The sequence below is a fragment of the Sphaeramia orbicularis genome, chromosome 12 (genome assembly GCF_902148855.1).
Source record: "Sphaeramia orbicularis chromosome 12, fSphaOr1.1, whole genome shotgun sequence".
NCBI classification, from domain to species: domain Eukaryota; kingdom Metazoa; phylum Chordata; class Actinopteri; order Kurtiformes; family Apogonidae; genus Sphaeramia; species Sphaeramia orbicularis.
The window spans coordinates 14,745,673-14,766,522 of record NC_043968.1 but is presented as its reverse complement, the minus strand read 5'-3'; the positions used below and the strand labels follow the sequence as shown (position 1 = coordinate 14,766,522).

The window sequence follows — 20,850 nt, the reverse complement described above, 5'->3', positions numbered from 1 at the left end:
AAGATTTGTAGAGGATTTGTATGGAATACAAACATTCCCACATTCCTCGATTATTGATGGTCTTCTTTGGCTATTACTCTACTTTTTAACGTTTTTTTGCACCATACTAAACTACACACAGCACTAATCCATGAATAATCCTCTCCAAATGCAATGGTGTAAACATGCACAATGCTCCAGTCTAGTCATTGCAGGGCAATGCATTAATGCCGCCTCCTCCCCCAAATTCCAGTCTGGTATAATCCATAACACAGTGGGAATAAAGCCCTGCGAACAAAAGAGACTGGATAAGGGTGAAAAAAGTGTCTGTCTTTCTTGCTTCTCCTGTAGCTTACAAACATATACACAAACACCAAGGTTTCTGCAGTATCTAGTGTTATCTTACAGAGACATAGACTGAAGCATATGCACATATATGTTCAAACTGATATCTCTTTGTGCTTGTTTAATCCTTGTAATTAAGTGCAAGCCCCTACCAAAATGTTGTCATATGAGTTAAATGTGCCATAGAGGTGAGTGGACAAATACAATGTGACAAATGACATCTGGCTGCAAGTGAATGAATGAGTGAGTGGGAGCTCCTGCTATAATTAGAGATGGGGTGAGAAGGACAAGGAGAGCGATAGACAGACTGATCTGCCTAGCAACAGTGCAAACACCACTAGGGAGGAGAGGCGTGGGGGATGTGGACAGTGCAAGCTGGATTTAGTGCACACACATATTACATGTAGTATTTTTCCTCAACACATGCATTATTTACTTTAGCAGGAATTAAGCATGCTCTTTAACAGCATGTGCAAGCAAAGGCATTTAGCACAGTGCTATAATCTTAAAAGTAGGGCACATACCACTTCCTGACTAAATGTATAATCAGTAGAAGTGGGCAGGTGTATTCGAATGACATTGACAATTTGATCTTATCTTATTGACGTATTTAAACACAAGTTTAAACTATTATCAACACAATACATTTTTTAAGGATACAGGTTGTAGATTTTCATGTTGCACTCAGAAACAAGAAAAATGTGAAATGAATAATCTCACCAAAGAGCACAATGTCATTAATCCCTAAAATTCTTCTGAGTGAATGCAATGTGTGCCTTAAAAATAATAATTCCAATTGATGTTGTATTGATATACCAAAATGTCAACATCAAGGAAAAGTAGCATGCCAGAACACACTGACAGCTACCAAAACAACGCTACATCTCCACAGACTGTATCACTCAGTCAATACAGTGTTAAGCAAATTTTCTACATAAATTTCTATTATGTTATTATCAAATTTTGTCATTCAAAACAAAGCTCAGACAGTCAGTGAAAATAACAGTGTCTTATATTCTTCACTTGCTGCATCAGCTGATAGTTTACATTATAGTTCTGTTAGCTTAGCTCTGTTTTAGTCAGAAAACAGCAGCAGTAAAACCACAAATAACCTTTGTTTTCTCTACGGTTTGTGTTGTCAATAGCTGAACTAAAGGTCTGTTTGAAATCGTCCAAACAAGGTCAGAATTGTCACAGTTTAGTCTCAACTGTGGATCAACAAATGGAAACTTAGCAAAGCTAATTATGTAATAACTTTATACTTTCATAAGCCTCATTATGAAAATCACCAGCACAAAAGAAAAGCTTTGATTTTGGAATTAAACTTCATATTTCATTCTGGGTTTTTTGCATTGCTCTTGGCTGTGAAAAAATTCAGAATGTATCTTGGCAATAAATTAAAACCTTTTGCATAACATTAGAACTGTTTATTCCAAAACTCCACTGTAATTTTAGGTAATTTCTCAATATTTCACTTAAGAAATATTACATATAGCTCATCTGACAGAAAAGTTTGCAACAATACTGGAAATTAATCTAAAATATGAGCAAAATTACTAATGCAACCGTAAATGATAGCAGAATGAGAACAGTTTAAGTCACTTGCTTTGTGATTTGTTGTGTCTTTTAATGGTGATATTTTGCTTTTTTTTTTTAAAAATGGAATTATGCATTTTAAAGCATTTCCCTGTGGTCTACATGAACTGTAAATGCTCTGCTTGGGTCTGAATTCTTCATTAATTCAACTCCACAGGTACATCTTCAACCTTATTTCTGAGTAATGACACCAGAAAGGTCATTTTGATTGCTGGCCCTTTAAATGCACATGAGCCACTTCACGCCCCGCCCCCTCCAGGTTGTTGGCTGTGTTGCTCTGTCCCATTCACCCAACAACTGAACATTTTAGGTAATTGGCTCGAAGTTTGGACATATTTTCAGTGTGGACTACAACCGCTGCTGCTGACAAACAATTATGGCGTACTTGGCAAAATGTTCGTCGGGAGTCTTGACCTTATATGTGCAAATGTCGTCACGTAACTAGTTATAGACGTAACAAATTAAGAAGGAATTAAAACAGGTTGTAGAAATCCACAATAAATTTTGCCAAAATGAATATAAAGATAGCTTTGCAGCACCTGGAGGGTTCAAATTCAAACTTTTTGAGCTATTAGGGTCCAAATACACAAATAAATGAACCAAAGACTAATAAAAATGGGTTTAGCAAAATATGACCCCTTTAAATTTAAAACAATTCATGAGATTTGTTTTGGTTGCTGCTTGTGTGTACCATTTACTTGTTAGTTTTTAACTTGACAACAATACTCTTAAATTAGACAAAGCATTTATAAAGGCTGAGGCATACCACGTACATCCAAACCCATCAGAGCATAGTACATGTTATTATGTTGTGCTGACAGAGTGTTCATCAGAGAGACCAGCAGCACAGTCAGTTGGTGAGTGTGTCGCATTGTCATCATGAAATGATCGTGACATGTCCTGTACCTTGTCATACAACAAAAACAAGTGGTAGAGCCAGATGTTAAAAGGCACAGCATGGTTTCTAACCGCACTTATAGTGATATATTCTCTGCCATACACGTGTTTCTTTCTGTCCACTGTGCAACCATCTCGTGCCACCTCCATGCAGCTGCAGTCAAAACAAGGGCAATGGCAGCAAAAGAAAAGCATGCTTGTTTCTGGTGACTGGCTCTGCTGCATGCATACTCCTTAGGCGATGATTTATGACCTGAAGAGAGGGATGGGGATGTAGTAGAAGGAGTGGAAAGCACTCTGCAGAATTGAATGCTGTGCTGGATGATCCGTTGGCAGGTCCATAAGGGCAGTGTCAGGAAAATATAATGGAAATGGGGGCAGTGCTACCCATCTTTGTGCTCTTAGGAAATGTGTTGGAAAAAAACCCAACTAACTGACCTTGCTCAATTCTTACAGGAATTTATCAAAGAAGTATCAACCCAAGAAGAACTCAAGAGAAGAGGAAGAGAGCAAGTAAGTTTCAGATCTGTTGTGTGATCATTACACTTTCCATGCAATTGCCTTGTTGAGGTCCTTTTTGCTCTGACTCACTTCCCGTGTCTCGCCAGGTACACCTTCTGTCGAGCCTTCTTGACGACACTTAATGAGTTAAATGACTACGCGGGTCAACACGAGGTTATAGCCGAGAACCTGACGGCTCAAATCATCAGCGAGCTGTCACGCTACCTGCAGGAGCTCAAGTCCGAGAGAAAATCAGTGAGACATCGCTTATATTTTTCAATCATGTTGAGCTGTGAGGCTTCTGTGTGTATAAAGAAAAAGATAGGTGGCTTTTTGCTGCTCGATCCACATCATCTTTAAATTAAACATTTACTTAGTGTAGAAAATGGTGAAAAGACACACTGGCCTAGAAGAGCATACTCCAGCATACTCCATGGTCCATGAGCTGAGGTCATTGCTGAATAAATATAGATACACCTAAAGGCTTGCCAGAAGTGCAGAATGCAATTGGCTGAGTCCTTTTTATGGAACAAAGTCATTGCCTCTCTATCATTACAGGCTTATTTCTCTCTTTTAAAGCAACTAACAAAGATTGGTGCACCACACTCTATTCTTAACTGCTGAAGTCACTTTTTTCCTCACCATTATAAAGTGATCTGGAACAGCAATGGACCTGCAGCGCATGATTCACAGATAACAGTGTGGTGCCCATTAAATCTATAGAGCTGTGGAGGAGCAAAGAGAGAGCTACCCAGCTGGAAAAAAGTACTTTCTGAAAATTCTGTCATGGTCTCTTGTGTCACGGAAGTACAGCTGAGGGAACTGGAGTGGAAAACCAAAACCAGAGGGTTAGTCAGAGGCACAGTGATGTTTTTAGACTATATGCTCATGTGTGCAACTGCTGACCCCATTGATGCTGTGTTCATTACATTGATACAGGAAGTCCCAGCTTGTGTTATTCAGCATCCGATTTGATTTGGGGCAGTAGCAGACACGCACACTTACACAGAGTTGGGGGATTTCCAGCGTACCGGAAGGGGAATCATCCTGCTCCCCTAGAGATGTTTGCTCTTTTGGCTTCAGTTTGCCATGGCAATGGTCTCTGAAATATTTTGAATTTGGCCCCTGTCATGGATTGTCCTTGGTCAGGCCTTTACCCGGCTGCAGGATGGTACTTTGACACCCATGTGCCTCCTTCCTCTTACTTTTCCCTTTCCCTATTCTGTGTTTCCTGTATTTATTCTCTATTTTAATTAGATTAGTTTATCTCTTTTTCTCTTCTGCCTCTCACATTATCTCCCCTCTTCCACAACCAGAGCATACAATGTTTTTTTCTTTTCAGCATCTCTTTTTGCAGCAGATATTATGACTAGCTTGTCATGTGTCCCCAGCACGGGGGGTTTTCCCCTCATAACGTTCTGTATCTCTCGAGAACAGAAGATCATTTTATCTGAAAGCACTGAGCAAATGCTTTCTCAGCTGCAGTCAGAACAGTGCCCTCAGAGGGTAAATGTATCCCATTAAACTCCTTTTGTTCCCATTGTTTTTTAGTTTAAAGCATTTTTTATAGTTAAAAAATCCTGCGTTTTTATACATGTGAAAGTGTTTAGTGATATTGTAATTGTAAAGTAATCATCCCTCGTGACTTCCACAGCTTCCCATCATTTGTCTTCTCTCTGGTTTCATTCACATGAATATTTAAGCACCACTCAGTGTTGTCTGTGTTGTAGCTTTTTGATTTGTGTCTATGTCAGACAAAGCTGTGCCGACAGACCCAGACAGTGGGATTAGAGGAGGGTCAGAACCCGCCCCTCCTGACTGGGTGAGGGGCCTACTGTATTGGACAGGTGAAATCCACAGTACAGACCCAGAAGGAGAAAGAAATAATACCTTATTAGTTTCTCCGGTGGGGTTGTTTTGTAAGTCTCCCACCTCCCTCTGCTGTTTCCCTGAGTGACCCCCATGCCAAGCTCAACACAGGGTAACATGGGAGGTGAGGCCAAGAATGTTGTCTTAACGGATTTTACCAGCAGGCAGGTTGTTTTTTTAGTACCAAAGTGTTGTAGGTCAATCAAGTTAGGACAACACATCAGATATAAATGATAAAGGAATGGCAGTAATGTATCAAATAATAAACTGTCTTCCCCTTTGTTTATTACTTAGTAGTTATAATATACGATTACAAATACTAGGCTAGGTTAATATGGGATCAGGAGCCTAATTCTATCTCGGCTGTGATTTTGCTGAGGAATCAAGTTTGGTATTCTGTCAAGCATCTGATCACAGGGCTTAGGTTCTGTAATGAGGCTTGATAAATACCCTGAAACACTTCAGTTTGCTTTTTTATACACCACTTTGAACATTTAGATGCATTTTTGATGTCCAGTCGCATTAGATCAGTGTGTCTCCAAATAAAACCACATTACAGCACGTATGATAATGTGTTTCATTGCTGGAGGAAGTTCTGCTTGTCTTATCCTGTTACAATGTGACAACTTCATCCAGCCAGAAAATGAAAAAAGAGACATCTAATTCAGCTGGCAGGGTTGGGAAATAATCAGAACATTTACAGAGAAGTCAGCTGAAAACCATAATGCGCTATAAAACCTCTTTAGGTGGGTTTGGCAGACGATACTCACCCCATTTATCTCTTAGAGGCAAAGGGGAAAGACGTTAGTAACTGTGTAAGAACAGTGTGTCTCTGGAGTGGCCTCACATCCCTTCTTGAGCTGAAGGGAAAGACAAATAGGCAACGGACAGGCGGAATGGATTAGAGGATCTTCCTTCAGTGACATCATGTACGTCTCAATCCGTAGTGACTGTCACTGTCATCACTCACCAATCCATATAGTTGTGATAGTGTTTATCATATAGTTCCATAGATGGTGGAGGTTTCTATTATTTGTACTAACTGTCGTAGTAGTAGTACATCCATTGTTAATACTTTTATGTAGTAGTAGTATTAACAGTCATGGATCTTTGTTCTGGTTTCTAGTAATTATACTAACACCAGCTGATCTACTTTTTGACAGTTCTAGTTCAGTTATCTGTGCGTCAATTGCATCCATGTGTCTCCCCCTACTTCCCCCCTTCTCCCCCAGTCTCTCTAGCTCTCTCTCTCTTTTCTCTTCCTTTACCCTCTCTCTTTTACCCCAGCTGGTCAAGGCAGACAACCATCTTGCAGGACTCAGGGTCTGCTCAAGGTTTCTGCCTGTTAAAAGGAAGTCTTCCCTCACCACTGTCACCAGTCACAAGTGTGTGCCCCTGGAGGATTCTGTTGGGTTTCTGTAAATTGGCTTGAGAGTCTGGTTTGGACCGGCTCCATATGTAAAATGTCATGCGATAACTTTTGTTTTGATTTGGTGCTATATAAATAAAATTTGATTTGATGATTTGACTGTATTGAAATTGACGACTACAGCAAACGTCATAGAAATTGATTATATCATACGGAAATGATTAATAAATCAAGTCATATCTGTTAGTTTCACCCAACTGCCATCATACAGGTGAAGGGAGATGGTTATCAGGATTATGCAAACTAATCACTGTTAGCACCGTTAGCGTAATAATTACAATGAGGCGATTATGCAATAGTTATGACAGGCCTAATTCTATCACCCTTGTTTGATGATCTGAACTTGTCTTAATGGAATCTTTTAGGAGATGTCTCCACTCCCTGGATCTCCTTTGTGCTATTTAGAGTTTATGATGATTATATATGTGTTGACAACTGCACAGGACTGCAGGTGCACATTCCTATGAAGCAAGTCATCTCAATGAATGACTTACAGATCAGTTAAAGCTGTGTATGCAGATGTGCCAGTGCACCTCATCACAGTCAAAAGAGCAAACACTGTGCTGGTGTTTGCCGATTTTCCTCTGCCTGTTTGTTGATTTTTCCTTCTTTTTGGCTTGTGTCTTTGTTTTGTTTTGCTCAAAGCTTATTGCGCAGTCTGTGAATGTAATGCGTACCAGGCCCAGAGGTGGATGTGACAACATGTGAGTCACACAGAGCATGTCTGTTTTATCTCAGAGTGGTGTCTGCTACAAGGATGACACTCTAAAGCAGAAACAGATAAAGGAGAGAGTAAATAGTAACCACTGTCGTCCTTTTTTCTTTCCTTGACTTGGCTGTGCTTCACGATTTATGTTATCCAGTGGGAGTCTGATTCTATGTGTTGCACCAGGAGATGCATAAGAGCGCAGACTATGAAAATGAATTATGTAGATGTGGCAGTGATAATATTTTCCAGTCCCACTCTTATAAAACTTAATATATTGACATAGTTTCAGTTAGTCTAGAGGGTTCAGAATCTGTTTTAAATATCTGGGCAAATGGGAATGGCAGTGTCTAGTCAGAAATCTGTGCAATAGCCCATGATGTCTCACATGATGTTTCTGAGAGAGATGTGTGGAGGGAAAACAAGGCGTATCTCATGGATTCCATATCACTGCGATCTGATCTGTGAATTTCAATACCAAAAACCTGCATCACAGATGATGTTTAGTCATAAACAAGGATGTGTTTCTCTTTTTATTATTAATCAATTGTATTTATCTATTTTTTCTAATGTTTGAAAGTGAATCAGCTCTTTCATCTCGTCTTCATTTGGTAAAAAACAACAAAAATTATGATCAGTAAATGGTCATTCCCCAGCTAGATTTTATAAACACCTTGGAGCTGTTTAGAGAGTGTTGTCAGCATGATTTATCTTAATAGTGATGGAAGATTTGTTGATAACAGACAACATGTGGATATTTTTCTGAAATGTTGTTATGGAGACAAATATTTGGCTTGAAGAATGCTCCACAGTAACAATGATGTCACTCAGTCTGTTGTGTGTTGTGAAAAAGATTGTATCTCTTTGTGGAAATTCTAATATTTTTGCTGGGGTTTTTTTGTTTGGTTTTTTTAGGTTCTTGTCTAACGAATATTTAAATGTCACAGTTGAAAAACCAAGATGCACACTTACACACTGACACCACTTCAGCAACTCCACAGTGTCCCATTTTCTGTTAGTGCTTCAATACTTCCCCTGAAACACTGAATCACTTCCTTATTTTACTGAGCTTCTCTAGAAACTTTGGAAAATGGGAAGTGTTACTACCTGAGGCAGGCCAGCCCACATTCTCACTAAATACTCACGTCTATTGTTGTTCAGGTGAAATGCATGTTAACGGCCTTAATTTCACATCTCCTGCTTGGCTGAGAGTATTGAGAACTTCCTTGTGTTGTCCAAAGGCTTGAAATGCCAGAAAAGTACAAGCAACGGCTCTCTGTTCTTTATAATAGCCTGGTTTTGTTATTGAATGGCAGTGGACAACATCGATATTCAGCTCAGCTACTGACCTCAGCTTCCGCAGCCTGCGTAACCAGGGATACCCCATTGATAGTCTAGCCTCTCTGCTGTTTTCATCTGAAGTAAATCTTTTATAGAACACCTCGATTTCATGCAAAAAATTTATTTGCCTGCCCTACAAATGTGGCCACAAGGTATCGCAAACTCATTTAAAACTAGCAGAAGATTAGATTGGGTAGGGAATCACTTCCAGGCGTCTGGCTCTGAATGTCATGGAGATCTGTAAAGAGATGAGATCCTCCTTTGGGGCCAAGTTCCCTGCAGCGGGATAGGCTAAGTGAGGCCTTTTACAACAACACACAGCGTATGTGATGTAGGAGTTTAGACCAGCAGCTGCCGCTTAACTTTGTTCAATATGCCACCCACAGGAGTGCCAAAATCCATCTCGGCCTGTCTGTCCCCCCCAGATTAGAGAATCTGGCTATTCAGAGTTTTATCTCGTGGTGTGTTGAGTCAGTAAGCCTCATTACTTTACAGGGCTGACCACATTTATCTCGCTATTTGCAAAGCTGTCAGGTACTGTTTAAATATTCCTTGTTTCACATACTCTGTTCATAAATCAGTATCATATTGGCAAAATGATGCAGCTGAAAATTTTTAACAAACCGTGTTATTAGCACAGTGCTCAGTACATGACATGTGACTGCAGTTTTATAAAAGCAGCATCTGTTCTGCTGTGCTTCACTATTAGTGGTCACTTGACTATATTGTATTTGACCTTTTAATTCGATGAAATCTCTGCTCAGTTCAACGCTTCATTTTTTAAAGCTGTATTTCTGTATTGTTTTGTTGAAATTACACCATTTCTTTTGAGCTGCAAAGTATTGGTGCACCTGTGCTGAAGCTGGAGGGATCCAATCTAGTTGCTCTTTAATCAAATAGACTTACAGCCATCTGCTTCAGCTCGTATAAATCTCTGAGATTTAAGCCAGTGGGGTACGCCGTCATAATATTTAATGTTCCTGTAGTGTCTATTGGAATTCGCCCTACATTTACAGTTCTCATTAATACTTTCCTGTCATAGTAGGAGTATAGTAATATGGTTGAAACTCCAACTGTGCATAATTTATCAACCCTGGTATGTCAAGGTCAAGGCCTCCTGTTTTTACATGCATAAGATTTTTGATAAATAGCTGATAATGTCATTCTTCTCTTCTTTTTTTTTACAGCACTTCCATGATGGGCGTAAGGCACAGCAGCACATTGAAAGCTCGTGGAAGCAGCTGGAATCGGTGAGTGACCCCATTAAAGTGGAAGGATGTGTGTGTATGTGTATGGAGCAGTTTTTATACAAGAGACAATGCAATTTTGCTGTATGGATGACATGCAACTATTATTGTATTGTATTCATTAATGGATTGTAGTGTAATTATTTACTCATAACAAGAGTCTCAAATTAAGGAACCTCTACATTTGTTACATGTTGTGTCAGGTACTATAGGAATATCCATTCTATACCAAAGCTTCCCATTTCAGATTGATTGGATAAAAACATGACCTATTTATTCAAAATGACCCAGAGATGGTCGATTGACCTAAATTTCTCCAGGCATAATAATGAGTGACACTAAACATGATGACTGGTCAATCTCATTAGTCCCACATGATGCCAAAGCTCATGCTGCATCAGGCATCTGTAAACTGCAGTCATATAAAATGGATTTACAAGAGGCATCAAAATGTCGGTTTCTGAAAGAAAAAAAAAGTCATCAGAGGACGCTGTAAAGAGCCCTAAGGGACCTCGTCTTATTTTTATCACTTGTGACAATGTGACATTTTTTTGAGCTTGTTTACACACTGTAAAGAGCTTATAAGTATGATAATTGTACAAAACAGATACAGTGTTTCCCACAGAGTTGCATTGTCTCTATCAGGGGATGGAGGGGTTCCATTCAAATTTACTGGGATACAGAGAGTGCTATATAGTGGGCTGTTTCCAACATTGAAGTTTTTAAACTAGCAACTTCAAGGCCAATGACAGAGTTCTATTAGCATTAAAAAGGTTTACAGGAGTTTGTGTACTTGTTTTCCACACACTATAAAGCTATGACAGCAGACTTTGAACAACTTCAGATCACATTCAGATCACTTTACCAGTAAGTGTCAAGAACATTAACTAAAATATTACACTTATTTTTCTATGGTAAATTGTTCTATTTTCCTCTGTATCATATTTAGAGTTTATATTACCATGTTGTGAAATTCGTCTTTATTTGGGGTAATCCCCAGCACTGCAGCACAGGGCTGAAAAACAGAACTTGAACCATTTTTAAAGGCTGATGTAATAGCCTTGAGCAGAAAAAAACTATTTGCCCATTAATCAGGTGGTATCATGAACTTCTTCCAAATAAATAAAAAAAACAAACTAAAAGATAGGCATTGCCATAAATAAGCTATTTTGGCTTTTATAATAATTGGGTGACTGTTGAAGTAAACATTAAGCTCAAAGTAAGTGATGAGTGAAATTATTTACTATATCAAATTATTGCTGAGTGTGAAATAGATAATGAACATCAATAATTTTATTACAGAAAACACAAAGATCTGAATACACTCCTACAGCAACTTAGTTGTGTGTAATAGCCATTATTACACAACTGTATTAATCAAAGTTTTAAGATATACAGTTGCACGTACCATAACTCTGCTATGTTTTACCCAAAGCAAGTTAAGACTACCTCCTGGAGTGTGTTTAATTTGTTTAGTGAAGGAGCTAAAAGAGAGACTGAACAGAACACTACCTCTTATCTCCGCCTGGCCCCTTTGACTGGGAAGAGAAAGACTGTGAGAGAGAAGCAAAACTGCCTTGTCCTCCTCAACTTTTCTGCATGTTCAATGATCCCATTGTATGTGAGGAAGATAGGCATAGTTCAGAGTGCACGTTTGTCCAACAAACACTGATTGTTCAGTTAGAAGGGTCGAAAGAGGGCTGGATGAATGCTTGTTTTTCTGTTCACAAATGACCACTATGAACATTTGTTTAATCTGCAGGCTGCAGACTTTGACAGACCCCCATTGCTGTGTCAGTGACAAATACTGACCTCTGTCGCACACAGCGCTGTGACTGAAATGTATATGACGCATACGTACATGTTGTGACGTCCATTATAATGCTTTCTTTAAAGGTCAAGTTACAAAGACGGCGGAGGATGTCCATATTTTATTCACTGTCTTCTGCTTACTGCTTATTGGTGTAATGTATGTGATTGAATGAATGAAATTTGATTTTTTTTTTCTTTTCAGTGTAAAAGAAGGTTTGAGAGAGACTGTAAAGAGGCGGACAGAGCACAGCAATACTTTGAGAAGATGGACGCTGACATTAATGTGACTAAAGCAGATGTGGAAAAGGTATGTGTTATCTCATGCCTGTGCAGCAACCACCAATCACGCGAGCCTGTGCCATACCATCGATGCTTAAGACACAGCTTTACCTGTCAGTTGCCTGGCCTTGTTCACCACTCTCCCACCTAGCACTGCTCTTCTTCATTTCCATGCCCCCCAGTCCTGACTCGTCATTCCACTGAGATCGAAAGACAGCAAAAATCCTGTGACTGTGTGTGTGTGTGTGTGTGTGTGTGCGTGCGTGTATGTGAGACGTGAAGCTGCGTGTAAAGGCTGGCATTGTCCGAACACCACAGTGATGTGCTGCTAAACAAAGCTGATAGGAGGACAGTGTGCTCATTATCAGTGTAAAGCAGCCACCAAACACATTGCACTGTGTATGAGCTTTAGCAACAGTGGACAGTGTGTGTCCATGTTGGTGCTTGCATGTGTTTTTGTGTGTTAGCATAAACACAGACTTGTGTTGGCCTTTCATAGTCATGGAAATAAATATATAGTTAGCCCTGTATAGCCAAAACCATTAAATCACTGACAGAAAATTCCAGTTCTTTGAAACTGGAGCCTTTATCGGTCCTTCTGGTCCTTTTCAAATATCAGTTTCCATGTATGGGTTTCAATTTTGTGTCATATTTGACACATTGGGTCTCAGTGCTGAAATATTATTTTTGAACAAACAAAAACATAATGTAACACAAACATGTCTTACAAATTGGTAATTCCTTTTCAAAACTGGCAAAGTTCTGCCTCCTTCCTCATTAATGACAGTCTTGTAGTTTCACTGAAAAGGCCTCTCGTGAACGAATTCCTCCCCCCTGGTGGATTATCCGTGTATTGCAGGTATCTAATTGTATCCATCAGGTTTTTCAAGAAAGAAAATACACTGATGATGTAGAGGGCTTCAAAACTCATGTATCAAATATGATACGTTTGGTGTTATAGGGTTAGGTTTCTGTGATTATATATCCTCCATAATACACATCCAGCTATCATCTCATTCTCAGGACTTGTAAACCAGATCGCTCCTTGGCCTGTTGCTGATGTCATTTCCTGTTGTCACGACCAATTAAAATAACCTTCAGCGTCCCAGCCTTTAACCCACACAGCTCCCACGGCCGCAAGGCATCATGGGTCAGCAGCGCGTGGTCCTGCTGCTTCATCAGCTGTTGGCACAAATCTCAGGCTCGGAGTTGACACAGTTCAGAGCCGATTATTATGCAAATATAGGCTGGAATAAAGAGCCTTTCTGCATTCTGGACCTACAGCCAAAAGGGCCACAATGAGCTTAGGCTAACACTGAACTCAGCTGGAAAGACTGGGCATAGCAGTTAAAGAAACTAGTCTGGAAACAAGAGTGGGCTTGTTTCTGATTACAGTTATGCAATTTATGTAAGCATATAAGACATATTACAGAGTTTAGTATGAAGAAATAAAACTCTGCTAGCAGGCTTTCGTGAATTTCCTCTGGGATCAATTAAGTTCATTTGAATCTGAATTGTATCACTGGTTGCACAAAGAAAAATGTTCAGTTGCGCTGCAGTGCGTCAAAAAAGTGATTTCAACTTGATTCTACATGTAAACATTTACATTATTACATATTCTAATCCTATCCTGATATCCCAGTGTCAGGATTGTGTACATGCACATAATTATTCTAGTATCTATTTCCTGTTATCTGATGAATACAGCATATTTTGCTCTCAGGTAAATGTCTCATGAGGAAAACACAAAAATGAGAGAACAAGGAGAGCCTGAAGAAATATGTGAATTATGTTTTGAGCTGTTATGATTGTCAGGTAGTAGTGCAATCCTGACCCAAACAGCTGCATTGGTATTATTGGCACTGGCTGTGACAATGGCTTCAATACATAGATATTTATTAGATTTTTTTATGAAGATATACAGAAATATGTAATGTCCAGCCTGATGATCCTTAACACATAAAAGAATGACCCCGGTCTCCACCCGCCCATCATCCATAGGTTGATAATTGGTAGTGGAGTTGAAAATGTCACATTGTTCATCCCTAGTAATGACCACTAGTTTCCAAAAGCTTAAGAATTAGGTTTAGATTAAGTGCATGAGAAGTGCAGTCGAAAGATGGAAACCAACCAAACTATCCAAATGGTTACTCAGTTACTTTAATACCCCATTAAACATAATGCATCATTTCCTACTGTATTGTTCTGACCACAGAGCTGGATTCCTGGGAAACATTTATTCCCTTTAGTTACTCATAGCTCTATAGCTCACAGTAAAAATGATAAGGCCACACAATGGTCAGTGCCCTAATTTTACCGTCTCACATTTCCATGATTCGGATGTGAAAAGTGATATCAACTGTGATTTCATAACGAGAATCAGGAAAATTTGTTGAATGTCAGAAGGAGCATATCGATGTGTGAGTGTGTTTGCCCGGGTGTGTGTGGGGGGTTTCCTGTGTATCTGTAAATGTTGCGCGAAACTTGTGGTTAAGACACTTGTGCTCTGACAAACGCTTGGCTTGAAAAGCTCTTAAGCTCAGCAGCATATCAAGCATCTATACTCCATGTAGTGTGTTTTAACATTGTCAGTAAGGAACTATTTTTTAGGGTATTGCATGGATTTTTGTCTTAGCCTAAGCCATACAAATGGCTCTATAAGGGTAAATCATATCAAAAAGACAAAGGAGAAGAAGAAACTGCAGAGTTTGATGGATGTTTGTAAGCAAAGTTGCTTGTTTCTCTGTAAATGAGTGTCCTGTCTGTATTTAAAAATTGCCTTTGAATTACTAATGAGGAAGATGTTTGCACAATTTTAACAAAGTAGCCTGTCAGAAGCATTAAAAAGAGTAGATGACATTTATATATTATGACAAGTTTAAGTTTTTGCAGTTTCTCCATGTAATGCAAAAGAGCTGCCGTTTGTAGAGCTGAGGTCTTGTGGTTTTCTCCACAGCTGGAGCAAACCTCTAACTGTTCCCTCTCCTCCTCCTGGCAAACAAATGCCTCAATTTGGGGTTTGGATTCACAGCCCAGATACCCACAATGATTGTTACAGTTCTTTAAGGGACCCCCAGCACTCATATACACATACTCATGGTCGAGGCTTTGAGGAGATCCTCGGTTATAAAGCAGAAAAGAACACACACAGTGCCCTCCAGTTCTTCTGCTTTGCCCTCTTAAACAGCATATAACAGCAGTTTACAGTACCACTGTTTTGGTGGTGTTTCTGTTTGTTTACTGTGATACCAACTTCCCCATTTGAGTGATGACAGGCCCGGTGGTCCAGGAAGTGCTTCTATAGCAACTTCTTGTTTAGCTGGAAACGGCTAACAATCCTTTTTTTCTATGTGTGTGTTTGTATATTTATTTTATGCCATGCCTTGAAGCGAAGTTCCCACAAGGTAGGTCCAGTGGACAGAGAGTCTGTTATATCTGTGGGAACACACTGTGTCTCAACCTGTGTCTCGATTCACACACACTCATTCTCCTCTGAATCCCGTAGAGTGGGACACACACACAACCTCGACCAGGTCACTGTTAACACACGCCTGTCCTGTCTGACCGTGATCTGCTTCCCGTACAGTGGCTTGTCTCGCTGTTGTTTGCTGAGCACGTTCTCATGCTGAGGTTAAATATGTGTGACGTAAGAACAATTAAACAAGAGAAATGTTGAAAATGTTGCGTAAGGCAGTTGCTTTCATACTAACTTTCACTGACATCTTTTTGTTCCTTATCTGAATAAAGAATAGATAGATAGATAGATAGATAGATAGATAGATAGATAGATAGATAGATAGATAGATAGATAGATAGATAGATAGATAGATAGATAGATAGATAGATAGATAGATAGATTTGTCTGTGTGTGCAAAGCCAGTTATTTGCAGTAAATGACAGCAGGATGTGATGTGGCCACAGACATAGTCAGGTTGTCATAGTGATCATTTCACAACACGTTCAGTACACTCATAGGCAAAGCTTTGCATGCACTCACACCAGCAGAGCTCACACATCCGTAAATGCATGCTCACAGAGTCACTGCTTTTTAACTTTTCTCTGGATTTCACATTCCTTTTATTTTCGTAGGCCGCGACTAGATCTTTTTCCACCGGGAGGTATTATCTGTCATCCCTCCATGTGCTGGAAATAACGTACCTTTGTGTCTGATGAGTGTCTCCGCTCTGATGTCGCCCTTTTTCTGCGGTTATGTCATCTATTACTTCCCCATATGTGTGTGAGTGAAAGTGTGAGAGATTGGCCGGGACAGGAATCTTAAAGTCATGCCTCAGTTTGGTGTGTGGGTGAAAACTGGATGAGATCTTTTAAATGCACCCATCAGGAATATGTACGTATAAGGCTAATGCTTCCTCTACTGCCCCACCCAGCCAGTTAGGTTAGTTTTCTGCTTTCGGCTTTCATAATCACAGGTTCATAAGGTGACTCATTATTATAGATGACTGAGTAAAAACTGTCCTTGTGGGTGGACAGGCCTTAGATGTGATGGAAAGAGGAAACAGATATGAGTACTTAGCTGCACTAACACACATACACACACCCCACATGCTGTCTAGCTGAGATAATCTCATCTCCATCTGCTTGCCGTGGGTCTGTAATAGGCTGCTCCTGCTGTGTTTCTGACTGCCTGCCTCTTCTTGCAGAGACTGAACTAGCTCAAAATAATCAACATTATCGACATTAGAGTCAGGCCAGACTGGGCGGGCAATCAAATCTAAATCCTTACTACAGCCCATGCAGGCTGTTGTCTCCCTTTTATCGTGTTTGTTTTAACCTATATACTGTGTAGTCTAACACTAGTGGCTGCTGCTGCTGCTTCCTGACTTATACTTGCACCTGTGACCTTGCACTCACAAGCTTTCAATATGTGTATGTATATGTGCATGCATGAGCTCAAGTACTCACAGATGTGTCCTGAGAGGTTTATACACTCTGGCTATGTGCGTGTGTGTGTGTTTGTAACCCATATTAACCCATATGTCTGTGTTAATAAGTGGGCTGTGAGGTTTAGTGAGGTGAACGTGTCTGTGATGTTTGTGTGTTTTCGTTCTTCAGGCACGACAGCAAGCTCAGATGAGGCACCAGATGGCTGCTGACAGTAAGGGCGATTACTCCTCCTACCTGCAAAAGTTCAACCAGGAGCAGAATGAACATTACTATACGATTATCCCTAACATATTTCAGGTAAATATGAGTTCACTGATCCAGTACCTCAGTTTTATATTTATATGTAGCTTAGTATTGCATTTAATGATTTTCAATTTTCAAATGTACAACAAGAAACATACAGCTTGAACATGAAACTGTTGTGTCCAGTTCCTATCCAACTGCCCTCCCACCTACCCCACCCACCCTAAGTACTGGACCTTCGTTAAATTTATGTACAGCAAGACATAATATACTTATGTACAAAAATATATAAACCCCCTTCAGACACATGTACAGACACATACATACATACACACACACACACACACACACATATATATGTATATGTACACATATACACACAAGCAAATGTGATTCTTTGAAAACTTTGATCTCATTAACTTCAATGTCTCTCACAGTTTTGTATATTTGTGTAGTTATAGTTAAACCAGTTAACTACTAAAGATACATTTTCAATGTGTGGGAAACACCAAGGGTAACAAACCAAGGAATATTTTGTGGACTGTTTTGACAGATTCACATGTCTAAGATCGAAGTTTTCTCTTTTTTAGTAGTCCCTTTTCAAAATGAAGGAAAAATACATAAACTGATGACAAGTGTGTAAGAGATTTAAGTATCGAAAGATGCTCTGGCAGCGCGAACCTAATAATTTTAGGCTCACAGTGTGTTATTTTCAATCCAATCCTTGCTCACCCAACCTTCATTTTCACAGACCTTTGAAGCATGTATTTACAAACAAATATGCTTGCGTTTTCTTACAGAAACTTCAAGACATGGAGGAGAAAAGAATCGAGAGGTTAGGTGTGTGCATGAAGACGTTTGCGGATGTGGACCGCCAGGTGCTGCCCATCGTGGGGAAATGTTTAGACGGAATGACAAAAGCTTCAGAGTCCATTGAGCCCAAGTCTGTGAGTAGACACGTTCAGATGCTATATGTACTCACTGCCACATGGGACATATTACTCACTCAGCCATGGTGTCCCTCACAACCCACACCCTGCCTGTTAGGCTTTAATTTGAGCAGCAAGTGTGTTGGTGAGTTGTTACCCTTCGGGGGCCTTTATATACGAAAAAACAGGCTACCTGGGAACCGCAAAGATCTGTAGGAGGACTTTGTTGTAACTGGGTAAAAAGCTGAACAAAATGATCCAATTTATGTGTCAGCCTCCTTTTTTATAGTAAGACATCAATAAGGTACCACCACACGCTTGATTTCCCATATGAAGTACAGCTGTAGGGCTTCATATTTCTGAAAAGAAAATCACCAAAGCTCCTTTCATACTCACTGAACATGGTAAGAAAAAAGATTACACAAATAACTTGATCCTTGAACATACACATCATTCCTGTCCAGACCTGGCATTAACTTCCATTATGGTGAATCTGGTCACATGTGGACACCACAAATGGAATACATTTTTATTTTTTCTGGGAGGAAAAAGAATATCCACAGTTTGCATGTAGCAAGTGCTTGAACATTTAGTCACTGCTAAGGTGTAAAGAAAACAAGTAAAAGAAACAGGAAGTTGCCGTATCAATATTTCAGATGTAATGATCAACCTATGACGTCACCTTATGCAGTGATTAACAGGCAGAAAATAATCCACCTATTGAATTAAACAAAGACATTACAAATCCACACTGCTCTTCTTGCTCCTACTGCTCCTAAAGTCGAACATCTATTTGCAGATTAATTTGGGAAGGGCGTCTCCTTGTTGACCTAAAAACTCCACAAATCTAATTATTACTTTTGTAATGAAAATATTCTCTTGAACTGGAGAGTAGGGGCGTCAGAGTAATGCATTATAAAGCTTCAAAATAATTCAGCTCCAGCCTGCTACCAAAGGATGTCCACTGTGGTGTGGCTGTGATCCATTAGGTTTAATACATATACATTTCCAAGAAACAAGCTTAACCAAAGTGCCTCCCACAGTCTGTCAGTTCCCAAAGACTGTGTCCCATAGGTGGGTTGTAGGAGAATTTATTTGGGTCAGTATAAAATCATTTCAGTGCATTCCAGTGAATTAAACTATTTTAGTAGCAAGAGGAAACAACAACAGGATGCATGTATTCATTCATAGCAGATGTGCAGTGTATTTTTGTGTTTTTAATTCCACACATTTATAAAGCAATAGTTCAATTTTTCCAACACATCTCCTCTGTTTCACTTATCCCAGATAATATTATAAGGTGCAGAAGTGGTGGTAAAAATGGTCTCGAACGTTCATTTATGCAGATACTTGTTCTTCCCACTATTTATAGATATGGCCTATTGTGAAGTGGGTCACGGTGGTTAGTCATTTTATAAAGTAGGTCTCCAGAAGGAAGTTTGGGAAACACTGGTCTAAACTCCTGAGATTCACTGAGACATTTTCAGACTCTTCTTCTGTCTCACTGATGTGCACTTTAGTATCAGAACATTATTTACTTCACTAAAATAGCAGCCAGCTTTTCCCTTTGTGAAAGAGAAGATAAGTAGTATGATATATTGAGATGTCACATGTTGGCTGCCTGCCGTATGACAAAAATCAAGACTACCCCCAGGGACTGCATATGTGTAGTTTGTGTGTACGTCTTCGCTGTGTGCATGGACTAGCTCCAGGGAGATGACTCCAGCCTGTGACTCGCTGCTGGAGTAAACAACAGCAGGGGAATATAACACATTACATGCTCCCTCTCTTTTTTTCCTCACTCTCCCGTTCTCCTTTCCTGTCTCATTCTTCTCTCATGTATACAGTGAACAAGAGCAGATCCCCAACCTCCTGATCCAAACTCCAACCAGACCCCTGGCCTTATCGGCTCAGATAGGCCAAGTCACAATGCACTTGATTAATGTGCTTCTTCCTGTGTCTGATGAGTCCGGCTGTGTCCTGACCTCACTGTTTTTGTCATAACTTCTGCGTGACAGATTTAGGTCTTTTCCTTTCTCTTCTGCGACCCACAAACTGAATAGCCCTCCCTTTCCTTCTATGACACGTTCATGAACTCTTATTGGAGAAAAAGTCCAAACAGAGTCACCAGGCCACTATTGTGTTGCTTCTTATCTCCAGACATCCATCCTGACTCCCATGCGTAAATGCGATGTGTGTTTATAGCAACATTGAATTTGAATATATGAATAAATGATATATACTTTTGATATGAAATGCATCTATATGTACAATAAATGCACTAGGTATACATGACACTATTGCAGATATTGACAGATATGCCCCAACAAAAGCAAAAAACTCAAAGCAAAAATATTTATATGTAAAACATGTATTGTGAGATACAAATTTTAGATGGGTATTTTATATGTTGAATTTAATTGAAATACTTTGACAATTTTTGTGTATAAAAGGCAATAATATGCAGTTACTGGCCACTTTATTAGAGTAGCTAATACCAAATGTACCTAATACAGTGGCCATTGAGTGCTGCCGCTGTAACCCAGTTGCTGCAATATTTGACATGTTGCGTCATGTCTGCATCTCTCAATGGACAACACGTCTTTTGCTTCTGAGTTTCTGTTGCTTCTCTACCAGCTTGAGCTAGTCTCGCCTTTCTCGTCTGACCTCTGGCATCAGCAAGGCATTTTCACCCAGAGAACTGCACCGCTCTGTTGGTTTGCCTTTTAGATATTTACATTAACATGCAGTTGAACAGGTGTACTTAATAAA

The 20,850-nt window shown here is 39.7% G+C and overlaps 1 protein-coding gene across 19 annotated transcripts in view; it reads left to right on the top strand.

The window, feature by feature from the left end:
- Nucleotides 1–20,850, top strand: part of fnbp1b (formin binding protein 1b) — a 62,193-nt gene that overhangs the window by 22,195 nt on the left and 19,148 nt on the right. For all 19 annotated transcript variants that reach the window (XM_030150064.1, XM_030150072.1, XM_030150071.1 and 16 more), the window contains exons 3-8: nt 3,274–3,330; nt 3,426–3,573; nt 9,851–9,913; nt 11,925–12,029; nt 17,075–17,203; nt 17,950–18,096. In XM_030150064.1, coding sequence (XP_030005924.1) covers nt 3,274–3,330; nt 3,426–3,573; nt 9,851–9,913; nt 11,925–12,029; nt 17,075–17,203; nt 17,950–18,096 — 649 coding nt within the window. The remainder of the gene's footprint in view (nt 1–3,273; nt 3,331–3,425; nt 3,574–9,850; nt 9,914–11,924; nt 12,030–17,074; nt 17,204–17,949; nt 18,097–20,850) is intronic.